This window comes from Anopheles aquasalis, chromosome 3, assembly GCF_943734665.1.
Source record: "Anopheles aquasalis chromosome 3, idAnoAquaMG_Q_19, whole genome shotgun sequence".
Classification (NCBI taxonomy): Eukaryota; Metazoa; Arthropoda; class Insecta; order Diptera; family Culicidae; genus Anopheles; species Anopheles aquasalis.
Window position 1 is genome coordinate 14,754,180 of NC_064878.1, and position 18,748 is coordinate 14,772,927.

At 49.9% G+C, this 18,748-nt stretch overlaps 4 protein-coding genes across 5 annotated transcripts in view; all 4 read left to right on the forward strand.

Moving 5' to 3' along the window:
• The first annotated feature begins 507 nt into the window (after positions 1 to 507).
• On the forward strand, positions 508 to 1,668 carry LOC126575662 (pancreatic triacylglycerol lipase-like). Its single transcript, XM_050236470.1, has 2 exons — positions 508 to 583; positions 657 to 1,668. Exons 1-2 carry the CDS (start codon positions 535 to 537, stop codon positions 1,616 to 1,618), a joined length of 1,011 nt encoding a protein of 336 aa, XP_050092427.1. The 5' UTR covers positions 508 to 534; the 3' UTR covers positions 1,619 to 1,668.
• A 397-nt stretch (positions 1,669 to 2,065) lies between these two features.
• Positions 2,066 to 3,174, forward strand: LOC126575355 (pancreatic triacylglycerol lipase-like). Its single transcript, XM_050236002.1, has one exon. It carries the CDS (start codon positions 2,066 to 2,068, stop codon positions 3,116 to 3,118), a length of 1,053 nt encoding a protein of 350 aa, XP_050091959.1. The 3' UTR covers positions 3,119 to 3,174.
• Positions 3,175 to 3,731: 557 nt separating this feature from the next.
• On the forward strand, positions 3,732 to 5,051 carry LOC126573954 (serine protease snake-like). The gene is given in 6 exon segments (XM_050233790.1): positions 3,732 to 3,761; positions 3,823 to 3,926; positions 3,988 to 4,100; positions 4,171 to 4,766; positions 4,832 to 4,981; positions 4,984 to 5,051. Coding segments are annotated over 6 exon segments (1,038 nt in total). The 5' UTR covers positions 3,732 to 3,754.
• A 1,669-nt stretch (positions 5,052 to 6,720) lies between these two features.
• LOC126574038 (protein unzipped) overlaps positions 6,721 to 18,748 on the forward strand; it is a 51,553-nt gene continuing 39,525 nt past the window's right edge. For both annotated transcript variants that reach the window (XM_050233968.1, XM_050233969.1), the window contains exons 1-2: positions 6,721 to 6,802; positions 8,930 to 9,406. The gene's annotated coding sequence lies outside the window, so the exon portion shown is untranslated. The remainder of the gene's footprint in view (positions 6,803 to 8,929; positions 9,407 to 18,748) is intronic.

Consider the following 18,748-nt stretch of genomic DNA (forward strand, 5'->3'; position numbering starts at 1 on the left):
ACCTTATCGGTCGATAAATTCCGGGAGGCTCGCTTGTAGTCGTACGCACTGCACAACAAATGTCGCGTTTTGAACACGTGCAGAAGTGAGACTGTTTGTCCAACTCCAGGTGATCGATTAAAGCTCACGTCCAATTGTGACGCAGATTCAGCTTCCTTGTGGTCCCACCAGGTGGAATGTGAAGGCGTTGGCGCTGCTGCTGCTGCTGCTGCTGCTGCAGTAGCAACAGTGGTCAAAAATACTTGCCGCCGTTGTTATTGTTAGTAGATAGGCGCGAAATTCCCACCATAAAGCAATTAGGCGCACCTGCCTCGCACCAGTTATCAGTAGCAGCACACCAGCACCGGTGCTCTCGGTCTCGGCTGTATCGAAAGGACTCGCTCGCGTCGATTAATCAACGATTGAACACTCCTGCGAAGAGCGATAACCCCCCCCCCCCCGAAACGGGGATGGCTGCTATAAAACCCGTCCCATCGGCGATGGATTGGTGTCAGTCAGATTAGGGAGTCGAGATCCTACGGGAGTACGGGAAAGATGTACAAGTACAGCGCTGTTCTACTGCTCCTTGGCTGTGCAGCCATCGGTAGGTTGGGGATTTTAGGGCCACCCCCTTCCCCTCTGTTCTAATAAAAGGCACCGCTTGCACCGCTCCACAGCACATGCTGCTCCTGCGGCCGACCACTGGACACTAGTGCCGGACGGTGATGGGCGGTTGCATTTGGTCAATCTGAATCCGTACAACATCGACGAGACGGTACCGGAGCCCCACTTTACCGCGGCCACCGATACCATCTTCCGGCTGTACACACGTAGCAACCGCAACACCCCGCAGGTGATCGTGCTCGGTGATGCGGGCAGTTTGTCCGGTTCGTCCTTCAATGCTGGCCATCCGACGCGCTTCGTTATCCACGGATGGAACAACGATGGTTTCTCGGAGGTGAACATGATCCTGAAGGATGCCTGGTTGGATCGGGGCGAGTTCAATGTGATCACCGTGGACTGGGGTGTCGGTGCGCAGACCATCAACTATCCGTTCGCCCGGGCACGTGTCGGTGCGGTCGGTAATGTGGTGTCCACGTTCATCAACTTTCTGCAGGCGAACACGGGCATTACGTTCGCGAGCGTTAGCATCGCTGGGCACAGTCTCGGTGCGCATGCGGCCGGTAATGCGGGTTTCTTCCAGTTCGGTCGCTTGAACACGATCTTCGGTATGGATCCAGCGTTGCCACTGTTTTCGCTCGATAGCAACGATCGCATTACGCTCAACGATGCGCAGTACGTGGAGACGATCCATACGAACGCTGGGTTGCTTGGATTTGATCTGCCCCTGGGACAGGCTTCGTTCTATCCGAACGGTGGCCGTGTGCAGCCCGGTTGTGGTGTCGATGTGGCCGGGGCCTGTGCGCACGGTCGTGCCTATGAGTTCCTGGCGGAATCGATCGTCTCCGGGGGATTCACGTCGGTGCGCTGTGGTTCGTACGATGAAATCCTGACCGGCAACTGCTCGGTTCAGGGTGCGAGCCGTCCGATGGGTGGTGAACCGTCCAACTTTGGCACCGGGACCGAGGGTGTCTTTACGCTGACCACTCGTGCTGCGGCACCGTTCTCGCTTGGATAAGTGGAGCCGGAGCACCCGAGTTCGATTCCATCTCCACATTATCATCCACCCACGTCATCTTGTGATTCACCACCTGGCATTTGGGCTGATTGTGATTTTTAAAAATAAATCTGTTTTACAATCCTTATCTACGCCGTGCGCTTGACGTCAACAAGTTGGTAGCAAGTCATAATAGCGTTGTTTATGCCCCCCCCCCCCCCCCACGGTTTTTGGGGTGTAGGGGAGTGTCGCAAAAAAAAGGTAGAGCTTCCAGAAAGCGCAATTTGTGGCGCCCTCACACAAAGACGGATAAGATTAGCTACCATAGCCCGATAGCTTGATCACTTCTCCAGCTCCCCCGCAAATCGATCACGATAAGATATCGCGTGGCCAGGGGTGGGCGCCAATCTTTGCTGGCCATAAAAGGGTGCCCCCAGGGAGTGCAGTGGTTCAGTAGAAGTTCCGAAAATGAAAGCCGCAGTAGTACTGAGCGTTGTGGCGTTGGCTGCCTTTGGCAGTGCTGCCCCCCTGGAGTCGAGCCAGCAGCAGCAGCAGCAGCAGCAGCAGGCACCATGGACCCTGATTCCGGATGCCCGTGGACGCTTGCATCTGATCAACATCGATCCGTATCGATCCGTGCCAACCGGTGACAACGAAGTCGAACCCCAGTTCAATCCGGAAACGGACGTCGTGTTCCGTCTGTACACCCGGCGCAATCCGGTGCACCCGCAGGTGATCAACTGGAACAGCCAGCAGTCGGTGTCGGGCAGTAACTTCAATCCGGCCCATCCTACGCGCTTCCTCATCCATGGATTCCTCGAGGGTGAGGATGCGAGTCTGCACTGGAGCATCAAGGATCATTACATCCGCGTCGGCGAGTTTAACATCGTGAACGTTGACTGGGGTGCAGGATCGCAGACGATCAACTACATTGCGGCCCGTAACCGTGTCGGTGCCGTTGGTGAGGTTATCTCGCGTATGATCAACACGATCGTCGGCGCTACTGGTGCGTCGCGGGACAATATTAACCTGATCGGTCACAGTCTCGGTGCGCACGTTGCCGCCAATGCTGGGAAGCACCAGAACGGACAGCTGAACACGATCATCGGGTTGGATCCGGCTGGTCCACTGTTCTCGTCGGGGCAGGCCGATATCTTCGGTGCAAACGATGCGCACTACACCGAAGCCATCTACACGAACGCGGGACTGTTGGGCTTTGATCAACCGCTGGCTCACGCTAACTTTTACCCGAACGGTGGACGGTCTCAGCCGGGCTGTATCCTGGATGTGGCCGGTATCTGTGCGCACAACCGCGTGAATGATTTCTTCGCTGAAACGGTGTCCACGTCGGTGGGTTTCCGGTCGGTGCGTTGTGCCAACCATGCCGAGATTACGTCCGGACGGTGCACTCCTAGCGGGCCCGATGCTCTTATGGGTGGTGAACCGTCGAACCGGGGTCGTGGCGTTAACGGTGTGTACCATCTGACCACCAACTCCAACTCGCCGTTCGCGCAGGGTTAAGTCGCAGCAACCCGTGGCCGCAATTGATGATGAAAATAAAGCTTTTCTTTTGTAAATCATTCTGTCATGATTATGTGAAATGTGTTGTGAGGGCAATGGAGAATCTTGCGGGAGTTTTAAATCCCTTTTTCCTGTGTCTGTCCTCCATGAAATAGCGGATATGTTGGTGGGAAACGAAAACATTTAAATTAAAAAACCGTCTCTATCAGTCGGCCATCTGCAGAATATTTCCTGTGTGAAATGGCTACTGTGATATTTTTTTTTTCATCTGTCAAGAAAGAACAAATGCTGTGCCAAAAATTGCACTGCTTGCAGATGCTAATTTTAACGATCCACGTCCAAAAGCAAAACAGCCAACAAGGTAAAGATTGATGAGTCGCAAGAGAAGACGCTAATAAATTCATACCGATGGACTATGAAAACGAGTTTCTGACCTTCACAAGACAAAACAGCCCCGACGAGCTGCTCCGGTGAGGTTAGTGTTTCGCTTGTGCTGTGACAGGACAGTCTTGCAGCATGGAGCATCGTGTTCGTGGTTTAGTGTTTTGGTTAGTTTCCGTTTTGTTTGTAGCGGTTTCTGGCGAAACTGTTTCATTGTTCGGTGAGGCACCTAGTGACTATAATGAGAGAACAAATATGAAGGGTAAGACGCACAACAAAAAGCAAACTACAGTGCGCTGATAAGCCATTGATTTTGTCTTTAGACTGTCCAACACGCTTCTATTCGACCCCTTATCCTAGGGAAAATGTGAGGGTGCCAGAAATTTTCGGTGGTTTGCGGGCATTTGCTGGCGAGTTCAAGCACATGGTAAGCACCGAAACAAGTGACGTTGTTGTGCAACAAAATTCATCATGCCAAACCGTTTCAGGCTGCTATCGGGTGGACTAGACCGGGTGGAAAAATTGACTACCTTTGTGGCGGCAGTTTGATCACCGAGCTGTTCATACTCACTGCCGCACACTGCAACTCGGATTCAGAAAAGTAATTATACAACTGGCTTTCACAGTTTGAGGTGTAATTGTTTACGTTTTGTACATTTCATTTTGTTTAGTAATGCTCCTGATACGGTACGATTGGGAGATACTGATTTCGTTGGGTCAGCGAACGATTCCTTAGCACAGCAGATCGGTATTCGACGATTCACAGAGCACCCACAGCATCGCGGATCGCGTAGCTATTTCGACATCGCGCTGATTGAGTTAATGGAACCTGCAAAATTCAATCAAGCGGTATGTCCAGCATGCTTGTGGCGAGAACCCGACCTTCCCGGCGAGCGAATGGATGCCATCGGATTCGGTGTAACCGGTTTTGGAGAGGAGCTCAGTCCTACCTTACAACGCGCACAGCTGGATAAGATCGATTTAAACAACTGCTATGAGAGAATAGGTCCCCGAAAATCGATTCCCGATGGACTGCGAGACGATCAGTTCTGTGCTGCTGGACAGAACATGGATGCTTGTGGGGGCGATTCAGGGGGACCGATAGGGGTGAAGCGTCTGGACGTAAGAGGTCGCATAATTTCATTAATTGCTGGAATTGTTTCGTTCGGCACACCATGCGGAGAAGGATCAACGGGGGTGTACACACGAGTTGGCGCTTATATCGATTGGCTGGAGCAAGAGACAAATCGATCGCTAAGCTATGCAGGTACGCAGGATGGGCTTTCGTGAAACACGCAGCATTTGATAACCTTGTTTACCTTACGCTTTCAGTATGCACACAAGGCTTCACATGTTACGGACGAGACAAGGAGAAAATTCCTCTTAACTTTGACCGTTACCCTAATTATCGTTTCGGATTAATATGGAACGAAGAAGATCAATCGGTGTTTGAGTGTGGTGCCACATTGATCGACTACCAGTTCCTGCTGACATCGGCCCAGTGTGTAACTTCACGGAAAGGACACCCAAAGTTCATAGGATTCAAAAGTGACAAATTCCCCGAGAAAATCGGTGTTACAGACGTCTATGTGTCCCCACGATACATACCGGGCCGGCCGGAAAACGATATCGCACTGGTGAAGGTTGAAAAAGTGCTCAACACAGACTATTTCCGACCAGCCTGTCTGTGGGATCGCCGTGTCGACGGGGACTGGGGAGTGCCACGTTTCCGAGCCTTTGGACCAGCGATTTCCAACATGAATCCTTTGTCATTTACAAACAAAACAATCGAAATCTTCCATACTTCGATTGGTGCTTTAAATGCCACTAATCATGTCAACACCGATTTGGTGTCCTTTGATCAAAGTATCAACCTGATGCCAGGTGTTTGTTCGGTGAGAGGCGCCAGCTGTTCATCATTTGAATGATAGTAAACTAACTTTATCTTTCTTTCAGATCGATTATGGTGCATCTGCAGTTAGAATTAGAACTAACGAGGATGAGCCAATTTTTACGTACGGTGTTATGTCCATTCTGAGCAGGAATTGTGGAACAACTTTGTTTATAAACGATGTTACACCGCACATCAATTGGATACAAGCGATCGTCGTGGGAGGGCGTGATCAAGTGCATGTATTTTCTGATTAGAATGATTGATTTTAAACATTTGCTGAAAATTTCTTCACGGTATACAGTACGTATGTTCCTCGACGGCAGAGAGCGTAATAAAAATGATTTTAAATTTCATTTAGCATAGTAATTATTTGTAACTCATTCCTCATGAATTCTGGATCGTTTAGATTAAAAATAATCAAATATATAAGGGATAAACCTACAAGCACAGCAGTTGGCTTGTCGAATTCCAACTTGAATCATTTAATTTAAATTTTTCGTAAAACGCAAACGCAAGAAGTTCTTTCACGCAGCATGCGCTTTCAAGCAACCATCGCACTGTTCGTAGCATAGAGATTCAAAGTGTTCATCAGGGAGCATTAAAATCCAATGCACACTGGATGCGCTTCACAAGGATAAGCGGATCCACAGCGATGAAAATTCGATTTTCCATCAGATAAGCATTTTTTTGCTGTAAATAATAATGTTGTGCAGTGCAGATAATGTTTTTTAAAGATAGTACTGACAATATTTCATGATTGAATTAAAAAAAAACAATATTTATGATTGACGAATGTTCTCCACATGTTGTCGCTTTATAGAACGTTTTAGAAAGTTCTTCGCAACGGTACTGTCCCAGTGTGCCACCGGGACGGTTCACGCAATTTTACTGGCTGCTCGTGAAGATGACTTTCCACGAGATTCCGTACGCGTGCTCGGTTGTGCTTCGCGTTTCAACCCCTTTCTCGCTCTGGCCAACGCAGAAAACCCACACGGAATGAACGACGCACACGAGTTTGTGTGCGTTGTGGCGCCTCCATCTAATCTCTGGGGCATCAATGAACAAACAGTGAATGAACGGGGCCAAGTTTTGGGTGATGGAAAAGCATAAAAATTGATATAAAAAGCTAACGAATAATTTGCATCAGCATTTCTTCTTTAAGTTAAAAGAAAAATCTTTAAAATGACCTATTGCGTTCTTTTCTACACCATTTGCTTGCTGTGCGACCAGATGAGACGTATGCTGTGTGACCAGATTCAAAGTGGTACAGGCTTTATGCGGTGTCTTGTCATGGCTTCTCGGCGCTGTGCCGAGCGCTGAACGCGGAGAATTATTTTAGCGTTCGCCGCGAAAGGTCACGTTTGTCCGCGCTCCAACTGTTTTATCGCACACCGCAGTGGTTATTGCCGGTAAGCCGTCCCCCATTTGATGTGTAAAATTCTAAAAGCCCTCACAAAACGTGAAAGAAAAATGGTGAAAGTGAATTTTAAGGAAAATCCGATCCGTCCAAGACAACGCTTCATTCATTCAGTGAAATTGCCGGCGTTCCGCCCGGCATAGTTACCCGGTTTCGACGACCAACGCTCTTGTCCCGTCCCGTACACTGTGGCTCTCACAACACATTCCCAACTCTCGAGCGTCGCGTCCCCGTATCCTTCGCTTCCTTCCGGCGAGCGAGCGAGCGAGTGGTCCACAAAAACGGAAGGAAGAAGCAGAACAGATGATGAACCGAGCACTGTCTCTCGCCCGCGCCAACTTGTGTTTGAATGTGTGTTTGTGTTTTTGTGTGTGCGCACGAAACGGGTGCCGAGTCCTTTCTCTCTTTTGCTCCCGTGAGGACGGTGAAAAGGAAAAAAAATCGATAGGAAGTTTTGCAACCTTTGGTTGTATTGGCAAAGCATAGAAGCATAGCGCTGACGAGGACGACGATCAAAGGAGCAGCTCCTTCGCTTCGGTAGCACGTGTGGTGTGCGTCTTACTTGCGCGCCTACTTTTTGATGCCCCTAATCCGTGTTGCCATTTGTTGTGGGGCAAAAGCGTCGTGTGAGCGTTGCTACACCCCGTTAAAAGGTTTTTCTTTTCTCCTCTGCTGAAGGATACATAAATTAGCATAATTAATAACTTGTTTAAATCTCTGCCACCACGTGATACCCGGGTGTACGTGGCTAAATGTTTGGCCAATAAATATCCTTTTGGCTGCATCGGAGATCTCAATTGTCTCAATTCACAGTGTGCCACTAACCTGCGGAATAGTGGCTGCATTTCTCACCTCATTTGCATTCCATTGCTAATTAACTCGAATCGATTGGTAGTGCCCATGGCGCCTCTCTTCTATCTCTTTGCCATCATCCCCACGATATAATGCGTCGCTCGGTTTTTGGTTATAAATTGTGAAACCACAATATTCTTATCGCGGTAATTACCACTTATGACACGCCGGAAAATCGCTTCCTCGATACTACAATTGAATCGAGGAAGAGGAAACGGGGAAGGAACGTATTCTGCGGTCACAATTGTTAGCTGGCTGTGCTGTCTTCCTTCGTGTTTGAAAAGTGGCATCCCTTCGGGGACAGCAAACCTACCGGAAGGACTGCCGCTTTTCAAGCGGAACTGTACAAAAGTTGGTCCTTTTGAAGATGGAAAATCCTTTGTCGAGCACGGAGCGGGAGGTAGCTGGAAGAATATTTCTCGAGTTTTGGTTGGCAAGAAGGACGCCAAGCCAGCTGGTGCTACTTCCGTGCTAGTTCTTCCTAGAACGGTGTGCTCTCGGTTGTAACAAGAAGTGTGGCGTAAAACACCAACACAGACACGTCCTTGTAGGCAAAAAAGAGACGGCACCAGTCGCCACACGAAAACGGCCTCCCTCGCGTTTCCGTATCCTGGACGCCGCCTGGTGCATTTTCCACCTAGCGCTTGTGCTCCAATCGCAGCACTCGATGTCGTCATCGAGAAAAGGACTGGGTTCGCTGGTATTGGTGTGTCCTTCGATCGTCGGTTACGGATGTGGTGGAGAGCGACGTGATGGTCCAACATAAACAGCAGCAGTTTACCCACGGATATCCTCCGGGCATAGCAAGCCGAGCGAACGGACGAGGGTTTCCCAACTCGCGGGGAGCAGCACATTCATCTGCGGTTGCTGGGTGTTTGCTCGGGCAGCACCAGAAAGGGATTCGCCTTTCCTTTTTGGCATGAGCACCACCAGCAGCAGTGAGTCATAAATTAAACTCGCAATAACTCCCCGTTTCGGGCGCTTGCCCACCGTGCTTTGGTCTTCCCTGTCGACGACTACGTAACCGAATTTTTGGAGCATCCAGTGGAGCCGGGAAACGAAAGGGACGGGATTTCGTTTCTCCATCATCGTTTGCTGGACTGTGTGCGAGATAAGCTGCTCCTGGTGGTGTGTTGTTTTTGGAGGAAATTTTTGGCGCTACCGTAAAGCGCGCTCCGGTTCCTGTTCCCCTCCGATGGGTGCGAGAGTTGTTTGTAGTTCGGAAAATTCATCGTTGTTCTATTATTTTCCCCCCTTAATGGCCAAGGAATTAGTGAAGTGCACTAGTGTGGTAGAGCGTAGAAACAGTGCCAACGGTATATTAGTGTGTGCAGTGAAGAAGAGTGCTAATTAAGTGGAAGTGTCGCAGTGGGAAACGAATACGAATCCAATCGATCGATCGATCGGGCCCGGTAAAGTGAGCTAGCAGGCAGGGAAGCGAAAGAGCTGCTGCCATCCACAGCTCGACACTAATCGAAGCAACCAACGGAAACGGTTGGTGGCCTTCAGCTTCAGTGTTTGCGTGTGTGGTTGTTTGTTTGTCGCCAGGAGTTATAGTGGCTTCCATAGTGTAGTGGCGTCCGCGTGTGTTTGAAAGGAGAAAATACCTGTCAAGGATTACAGAGAGGAGAGAGCAGGAGTGTGAGAGGGAGAGAGAAAGGAGTACGGTGTCCGGTGGACGGATACATATTTCAACAGCAAACAACGCAACAATCGACCCAGGAAGTAGCCGTTTTGTCATCATGTAAGTTTACCGAGTTCTAGAAACATCATAGCAGTCATGTTTTGTTTTTGCCGATCAGACAGAAGTGTACGGAGGGGCGTTATCCATCACTCGCGTATACCTGGATTGGCGTACAAATCCTTTGGTTTCATGCTACGGCATGATACTGGGATTACATTCGCGAACAATTCGTTACTCTACGGTGGATTTGTGTTGAGTCCCAAAAGGCAGACAAAGCACAGACAAAGAAAAGCGAACAAAATCATATCCATGGTGCACTGCGATCGGTGTTAATCGGTCGATGATGATAGCCATGATGCTGTTTCGCATTGAATGGACGCGCTGCGAGGATCACCATTGGCACCATTAACCACATTTCATCTGCGAGCCACCGGTTCGCTCCAGCCTCGTGCAATTCGCATAGATCCATCCAGTTCATTGACCGAATGCGCTGAAGAGGTTGATGTTTGGGTTTCCAAAAATGCTCCGCTGTGTGTTCCCGCTTGGCGTGCCCCGTAATGGCCACAAAAGGATAATTTGCGCAACTCATTAAACACGCATTATTCTCGCGAGCATCGAGTTTTCGGTGTTCGGTGTTCCGTGTTGGTACAATATCCGTTTGTCCGTTTCCTCTGCTTCTCCTTCCTGCATCTCCACGTCTTTTTCTCGTTACCATTAAATGTTCAGGCATGGAAGGAAGCTGGAATTGCTTCTGTCGGTACGGAACACGGGATGGTACCTCACGGAAAACAAAATATCAATTTTGCTCCAGATGGCGGGCGCGTTCCTTTCGCAAACGTACACTGTTGTTTGCGGTTACACATTGAGCCTACCTGAGGGCTTCCATATGCTGCTGCCAGGGACGCTGAATGGCAAACATGGTCGATTATACACATCTTTATTTGGATTGCACAACTCGGACGAACTACCGCCATCCAATGGGGACCGATTGCATGACTGCACACCGTGCATTCGAGCATTCCTTGGATTGGTACCGAAAACTCTTCGTAGAGGTCAATTGTGGAGGGCACAGAAGGAATTGCCTAAAATTCGAAATAGTTCACCCCGCAGGGGGGAGAAAGAATATCGTTTCTATATCAATTCGTCGTTAATCGAGCGTGTCAAACGGTCTAGGGCTTACTGCCGAAAGAGACATTCCGCCAGTTTTGTTTTTTTCTTTTATGTTCGTTCGCTGTGAACCGTTCTCAAGCTGTCAGCGCCTGCTGCGGTTAACGATGTTGCCTGTCGCATGCGGTAATCAACCAGCAGCAGCAGCAGCAGCAACGAAAAAACTCTATTCCCGCCATTTCGCACGGCACAGCACACAATAGTTGGGGCGCAGCACATTTTTTGCGATTCCACGCACAGGTAAACATTTAGCGATGCTGAAGGAAGTCACAATTTCCCCCTTTCCTTGGCCTAGACGCCGGTAAAGTCGCCTTCTCTTATCATCTCGCACAACCACCGCCAGCAGGCGGGTATAAATAATGGATTTTGTAATTATGTCCGCTGGTGTCTTTCTATTAAAAAAAAACCAATGAAAAAACTTTACAAAAGTCAAATAGCGAGAGAGTGTCACGCAGCAGCCCTGTGCAATCGGCGCAAGAAGTGAAAGCGATGGCCCGGGAAGAAAGAAACCAACGTCATTACAATCATTATCGCGTGATGCTAGCAGTAGGCCTGGAGAACCAGAAGCAACAGCATTTTAAAACAACAGCAACAGATCCACGTTACCCATGCGTAAATACTGCCACAGGCCACAAGCTTTATCACTCCAAGTAACAGCAGCAGAACCCAAGCGAAGGAAAAACTGGTTCTGACTCGGAAAGTGCGAGAAATTAACGGTGGCCACGGCCGCCAGAAGGGGTCGCCAACGGTCGAGAAAGCTCTGTCTAGCTTGTCTGTGCTGGTGCTACAATTGCAGACGCACACGTGAGTGAAACGTGAAGCCTTTTTCTCTTCCCCCTCTTCTTTTTTTGGGATTCCAGTGCTGGCACCGAGAAGATGGTTTAATTATTTAGTTTTCTCTTTCCTCTTCCTGCGAGGCTTAGCGCACCTTGAATGAAGGTGGTAGAGGTGCAGAGAAGGAGTGAGGTGAGGATCAAGTACCACTACAAAGGGGGGCCACTGGCACCGGGACTGGTGGTTACGCCGGGATCTTTCGAGTGCGACGAGAGTTGTTTTGTTTTGATGGAGCAACACCAGCAACAGCAACAGCTCAAGCGTGCACCAGCCAGGCCAGATCCCGTACCGTGTCCGTAAAAGGCCCAACGTTTTCTTACTCTGCCTGAAAAGCTCTCTGGCCGGGCCAGGCCGAGGGCCTATGTTTTTAGTTTCGGAGCCGCTGTAAGATTTTAATCAACCTCGAGCGCAACGCACACGTCCATGTGGAAATATGCCCCCGCTGGAAGGATTATCTTTTTGTTCTCGCGCTCTCTCTCGCCCTCGGAGGAAGTGGCTCGAGTGGCTGGGGCTGCTCCCATTCCTATTAACTGTTGTTTACGGTAAAGACCGTCTGGTGGAACTGAACGCGCACGATGAGTCATGGATTGTAAGGAGCCTGGTTCTATTAGCTCGCGTGGAGTATGCCGCGATGGTGAAATCATTCTGTATCTTGTCTCAAGTTGTTCTTTTCTTAATGGAGGAAAAGTCAAATCACCATCCCTTCGTCCATTCATTCGGTCTCACTCGCGTCGCGTGCTTTGGATCTTTTGTTTTTGCAGACAACTCCCCTCTCTCCTCCCGGTTGGTACATGACCGGTCGTCGTTGTCTCGGTAACGGTATCCTCTCTCCTCGGGGTGCCGTCGATGGCCACTGAGGCGTGCCGCCGGTTTCGAATGCCGCGGCATTCTCTTAGAAATAGCATAATTCAACATTGATTATGATTATGATGATGATGTTGATCATCGTCATCATCATCGGCATCATGATATGGGTTGGTGGCGTTAGTATGGTGCAGACTCGGCTACCGGAAATTGAAACTTGTTCCCTGTGGTGCGCGCCAAGTGATTGAGCAATTTTGTGATGAGAGCCATAGACCTTAAAGATGGAAATCGGATCGGATCAGATGAGAGAAAAGGAGCCCCATCGGCACCCCTCTTCTGTTTTTTGCTTTCAAGTTCAAATCAGCTATTCCGGGAGCTACCAAAGCCTTTTCCAATCCAGTTCTATACACACGCGTCACGCGTCGCGCGTCACTTGGCAACTTAGCCCTAGGACGTGTACGATGACTCCCTCTCCTGCTGCTACGCGGGGCATCTGCCACTTCAAATCAACGCACACACTCGTAATAAGCGTTTTCTTCGTTCGCGCCTTTCGACAGCTACCTCTCTCTCTCTTGTCGTCTCCGTGGCTCCCGTCGATTAAATCCACTTCATAACACACCCCGGACTCCAGCTACTCCCTTCCAGTCTGGTAATCCCCCGTCACGGTCACGTCTTCTTCGACTTCTGTTGCTTCTACTTCTTCTTCTTATTGATCGGGAAGCCTTTCATGACCGACAGAGTAGACGAACTGCCCGCACTCCCGAATAAAACAGAGTGACACTCGTATCTCCACTGTGGCTGTCAATCGCGGGTGGTGTCGGTGTCGATGATATCCGCTAGACGGTATCGCCGGTCGGTATCGAGAACCGCTCACACGGAGTCATTGTTTTGGAACCGTATTTTTATGGCTTTTCGATAGGGGATTCTTGCACCAAGTCCCGACGACCCCCAAGAATGAGAACGAAAGGTCGGTTCAGTGACGACCGTATCTTTCCGTCTCGCTTGACTAAACCAAACAGTCGCATAATGTTGATCGTGTCGTGATCTAAACGACGTTACACGGACACGGACACGAAACCACCATTAATTGCTACAATCTGATCATTTGCCACATTACCATAAACTTCATCTACGTTGTTGAGTGCAACGAAGAGCGAGACCTCTAACGAGCGCACGGCGCGTCGGCGGCCGGTGTCGTAGGTAAATCTCGGCCACCTTCCACATCCAATCATAATGATGATGCCGACGGTGCGGTGATGAGCGGAGGCACTCGCTTTCGCTCTGTCTAGCAATTATCATTCCTCGAGCTAGACCGAAGAGTATCCCCAGGTTTGCGTCTGACGTCGACGAAGATTTTGATGCCCTTGATGGCTGCCAGCCGCCCACGGCAACATGGCCAATGGGGGCGGGCGTGTTGTAATCGTTAGAAGACATCAGGAAGACCGAGCGACACGGTACTGCATAGCGCACTTGAGCGGTAAATGGATTGGAAAATCAAGATGACTACCCTAGACGGACGGACGGACGGACGGATCCGTTCGTGCCGCAAAGACGAACGAGGCGACAGAGAAAGTGAGTGAGAAAGAAGCAGAATCCAAGGCGCATCCAAGGAGGGCGCATGCTGTGGAGTCTTTTGCATTCAATGTCCTGAGACGATGTCACAATCCAAGTGGGCCATGTCTAGGCAGTCGTCTTCTGTAACCTCTGCCTTCTGTCTTCACAGCAGCTGGCTACTGACGATTGTCCTCGATGATGAACCAAGGCAGGCGCCAGGCCTCGCTTATCTCATCGTCACCGACCCCGTTTGGGTTGACAAATCATTGCAGGAGATTTCATTTTTGTTCTGTTTCTCCCCCATTTTTCCCCCCATCATTACTTTGACAGACGAGAAGCGAGCGAGCGAGTTATTAGAGCCCCTTCTAAGGAGTATTGTCTCATCACTGTCTGGGTTCCTTCGCACTCCGGCGCTACTGTTTACGATTTTAACACGCACTAATTATGTTCATCGCTTCGAAAAACAAAGAAAAAAGGCGGAACAGAACAGAACAAAAACTGTGAGCTGTGTTCAATCGTCTGGAGAGAATGCCTTCTAAGGCGCCATGACGAATTGTCACCGCTTACTGAGTTCGCTGCGAGGCAGTGACACGCGCCTACCGCGATTGGAACCATTTCTCGTCCCACTGACGCATTCCACCATATCGCAGTAGCTTTTGGGTTTAATTTGTTTCATTGACGAACGGACAATTTCGCCGATGAATCAGTTGTCCAACCACAATTGGCGTCAATTGTGGTGTTGGAAATCCCCCCCCCCCCCCCCCCCCCCCAGCGACAAGCGAGCGTTCGAGTTCAGTGATGGGTCATCACCATCATATCACTCATATCTTCCACCGTCGTGTTGTCTTCTGTGGCTGCTGTCTTGTGGGACAAATGAGGAATCGAACAATTCGTTCCACAGTTCTGAACTTCTTGTCGACATTCTTGATGATTTAATTGCACCGCCAACCTAATATTTTATGGAGGGCAACAGGTTGATACCGTACCAGTACCCAGAATGCTCCATTTCTTTGAAAGACAGAACCGAGCGCACCTTCTGAATCATGGACTTCTGGAAAAAAACAACCTGTGGTTCTGGAAATTGCAGCATGATGTCATGGCACGGGGCACAAGTGGCGAGAACGACAACAGCACCCGCCTCCCGGGGGCGACTGATTGAGGTCACCGCAGCCACTAGGCCACAATTGGTGACTGCGTGCAACACAACTTCCACTGGATTGGGTAAATCCAGCGCAGTTTCGTCTTATCAGCACTGTATTATGTTGCAAACTGCTAGTGGAGTTAATGCTATGATTCATTTAATCCGAGCAATCGGGCACGTTCGCCACTGCTTATGAATCGTCCACACGAAACGGTTGCTTCCGCTCGAGAGTTGCCATTAGTTGGTCATCATGGGCACGTACGTCAGCGAGGTCGGTCTCATCCTGGGATGATACACGTGTCAGGCGAGGTCATGAGTCAACAGAATTATGCTCATGGCGTGGCTCTAGAATCGCTCTGCTGGTGCAACCCATTTCGTGTTGGATTGGCTCCCTCTGGAATGTGGCTCCCTCGTGTGCCACAATGGTCACGGCCACGAGTCATCCATTATATCCCGGGGGGAGTTCGTGGGTTGTCTGGAGAGAGGAGAACGAAGCGACATCGCCGTGAGTCTAGGTTTTTTAGACGAGGCCCAACGCAGGTTGATTGATTCGTCGTACAGACTCGGCCAACCGGTTAACCGGTTCTGCATACTGGCCACTTGACAGCTCATCATCCCATCGAGCTGCGCTGGTGGCTCTCGGTCGGTCGCTTAATGGACACGTTACCACCGCACCTTCTTCCCTTGATTGGTTGATGTCTAGCGCCATGATTTCTTTTTTTTTTTTACTTGTCTCAAAAGACCTAAATGTCCAACACAACATACAGAAAACGAGTTGAACACACAGAGGGCCCCCTTGTGATCGCTCTCTAACTAATTGGCGAGTCCACGATCTCGATCCCCTTCGAGCTTGACAAACGGATTCCATCAACTTACACTTAATTGATCAGCGACACCAGGTCCGATTACCACTCGAGCTGTCGAGCTGCGACAGGAGGCGAAAGGGAAGAAAGTGCTTTGGCCGACGGTCCGGTCTGTCTCCGGAGATGGCCGACGGTCCGTCGATTATGAACCGGAAAGCGATGAAGGCGCGTCGCCATCGTCTACCGTCGCGATCGCGGTCCTCAGCACAGCAAAACCTATCCGTTACACTTCTACGATCTCCTTCAGAGTTACCCCTTTGCGTGCATAAAGTCGACCGTCGCGCCGTCTCATGTCGGGAGCAACTATGAGGTCCAGAAGAGGAGAGGACGTGGATGATTGGCGCATATCAACCTCGGGTTTCAAAGAGAGAGAGAGCGAAAGAGAGAGAGTCAACCATCGCCGTCGTCGTCGTCGTCGTTGGTCATCATCATTGCAAACCTCACTCTAACCGTCACTTAATTGATGTGTAAATATTTATGCTCGAGATAAATTTCTCGAACTTGTGTGGCAGTGGCACCAGCAGCAGCGGCTGGAACTATGATGATAGAGGCCCGGATCGTGGCCCCAGCATCCAACTGAGGAAGGCACAGCAGACGAACGGTGAATGGTGCTGAGCGGCGGGTTTTGTAAATAAACGAAGCGAGTTGAAATGGCGTTAGCACAACACGCTGCGTCAGTGCGGACGTCCTAACAGTGGTCAGCCGGCGCTCTTTCTCTCTGTCCAAACGCCGGTTACGTTGGATGGGAGAACGAGAAAAGTATCTAAATAAATAAAAAAAAGGAGCTATGATACCGCACGCATATTTTGCACTCCATTTTATGGTGTCGCTCGCGATCGTTAAATCAAAAACAAAAAACAAAAAAGAATCACCTAGAACGAGATTCATCGCGAAAGGCAAACCCCTTATAATGGAGATTGGCTCGCCATCGTATTAACACTTTGTACAATTATGACAGATGGTTTCGCACGATCGACTTTGACCATGACATCAGTCGGGCGGCGTTGTGGCAGGACGCCCACAGAGACAGACGCACACACTCTGATCGATATTCTGAAATCAAAATAATCGATCAACAATCGAGATCCACTCAAGATGGATGGATCGGATCGGAGGAGTGGGACGACGATGACTTTGAGCGAATGACAAGCAATTGGCGTGCTCTGTTCACTTCACTTTGGTGTTCGATAGGCGCGAGATATGGTGCCACAAATGGTCGCTCGGCTTTCGCATACTATTTCCAAAAGAGGCCACGGAGTCGAGAAGGGCACCAAGGACGCACACTTTCAGCACAAATCACGAAGCACGATTACGAGATCACGGGGAATGGAAACGAAGGAATGTTTTGGGCTTTGCTGTGCCTTTGCCAGTGCTTTCCCGCCAAACTCCACTCCAGCCACGACGAGAACCGCGAACGAGCGAGTTATGACATCATCGATCCGTTTTTGGAAACCGGTCTCACACACCGGTCTGGAGTCTCCGGTCGGTAGCTCCTCGAGCGCGTCAGATCGTTTGGGCTCAGCATCAGCACGGAGGCATCGTATGCTCGAGCAGCCGTAGCGTGTGGCCACTGGCGGTGGAGCAGTAAATAAAAAGCAAAGAAAAGAAGCAACCTCACATGACGTCGCTTTAAGTGGAGCTCAAGCCGAGCACCAAGAAGAAGTTCACGTCGGTCACAGCGCAGGAGGGGGGGATCATGTACGAAATTTATAAAAATAACATTAAACCAGCTCCACCTCCTCCCTGGCTCACTAGTCGTTTTGTGCCCCCCCCCCCCTCCCGCCCAGAATAAAGCGTGCGATGATAATCGGAAAGAAAGAATATCGCGAAACGAAAAGCGAAAGAGCAGCACGCATAGCAGCATCATCCACTCTTTAACTCACTGCCCCCACCCCCCCCCCCCCCTTTAACTGTGTGAGACGCACTGAAAAGACGCCAAAAAGTAACGGTCAAAAAGGCAAAGGGAAGAGCAATTTAAATTTAAACTGCACCGTGGGTCTCCACTCTCTCTCGCGCCCTCCCTGGCGCGTGGTGAGATGGTCAGTGGAACGGCCAGCGGTAACGTTAACGAACTTCTGCTTCTTCTCAACGCAGGAGAGCTAAATGATGGAGCACAGATAGGCGGAGGTCACCCTTTGCTCTTCCTTTGCTGATGCTTATGTTGCAAACTGTGCAAACTGTCCTTCCACCGTTCTTGCCACTGACCTCAATGATGACCCCGATCCGCTCCGTGGATTCTCACGTAAATTTGTTGTCTTCCCGGTTGTGTACCGGGTTCGTTTCTCAGCCTCAACGTTTTTCTTTTTTTGTTGCGCAGATAGCATTGTCCACACCCCGTTGTCCCGGTCCAGTCGCGATTGCTGCTTTTATTTTTACGACCACCTCGTAGTAGGCTTCGCGCAGGGGTGAATATGGCAAGCGATTAACTCTAATCGGTTGGCTTTATGTTTTCATTAGATGGCTGCTGCGTGCGGCCATAATGGAAAAGAGGCAGAAAGAGAGAGAGAGAGTGCGTGCGCATGGAGCCGGAAGAAGAACGGGAAGATGAAACTGGAGTAACCGTTTAGCTGGATCATCAAGCAGCCGTGGCTGTTGGTTGAATAATGCAACAGAACACAACAAGCCACAGTTACGTTTCAAATTCAAACAGTTGCAAACACGGTTTCGATTCATCCATTTGTGATCTAGTAATCCCCATCACGCGCCCTTCTCGTGATGCCTACTGTGATTCACAAAAGGTAGTACGTGTCATATGGGAATGACAGACGACGCGCCAGTCCCTTGTAGACATCGAAGCAAAGAGTTGTTGCTCCTTAGGACACACTAGACAACCAACTAGACAGAGGCTGCCGTAATTACTGTTGCTGACCAACGGAGTAGACATGACACCTAAATAGGCCGTGGTTTGACAATGAGGTTTACAGCGCTGTCACCGCTACCGGCCAAGTGAAGGCCAAGTAATCCCGTGTCTCCGGCCACCACATGGCGAAGCAACGAAGCTAATTCCGTTCATTTTTGCGGTTTCCACGGGCGCTGTGC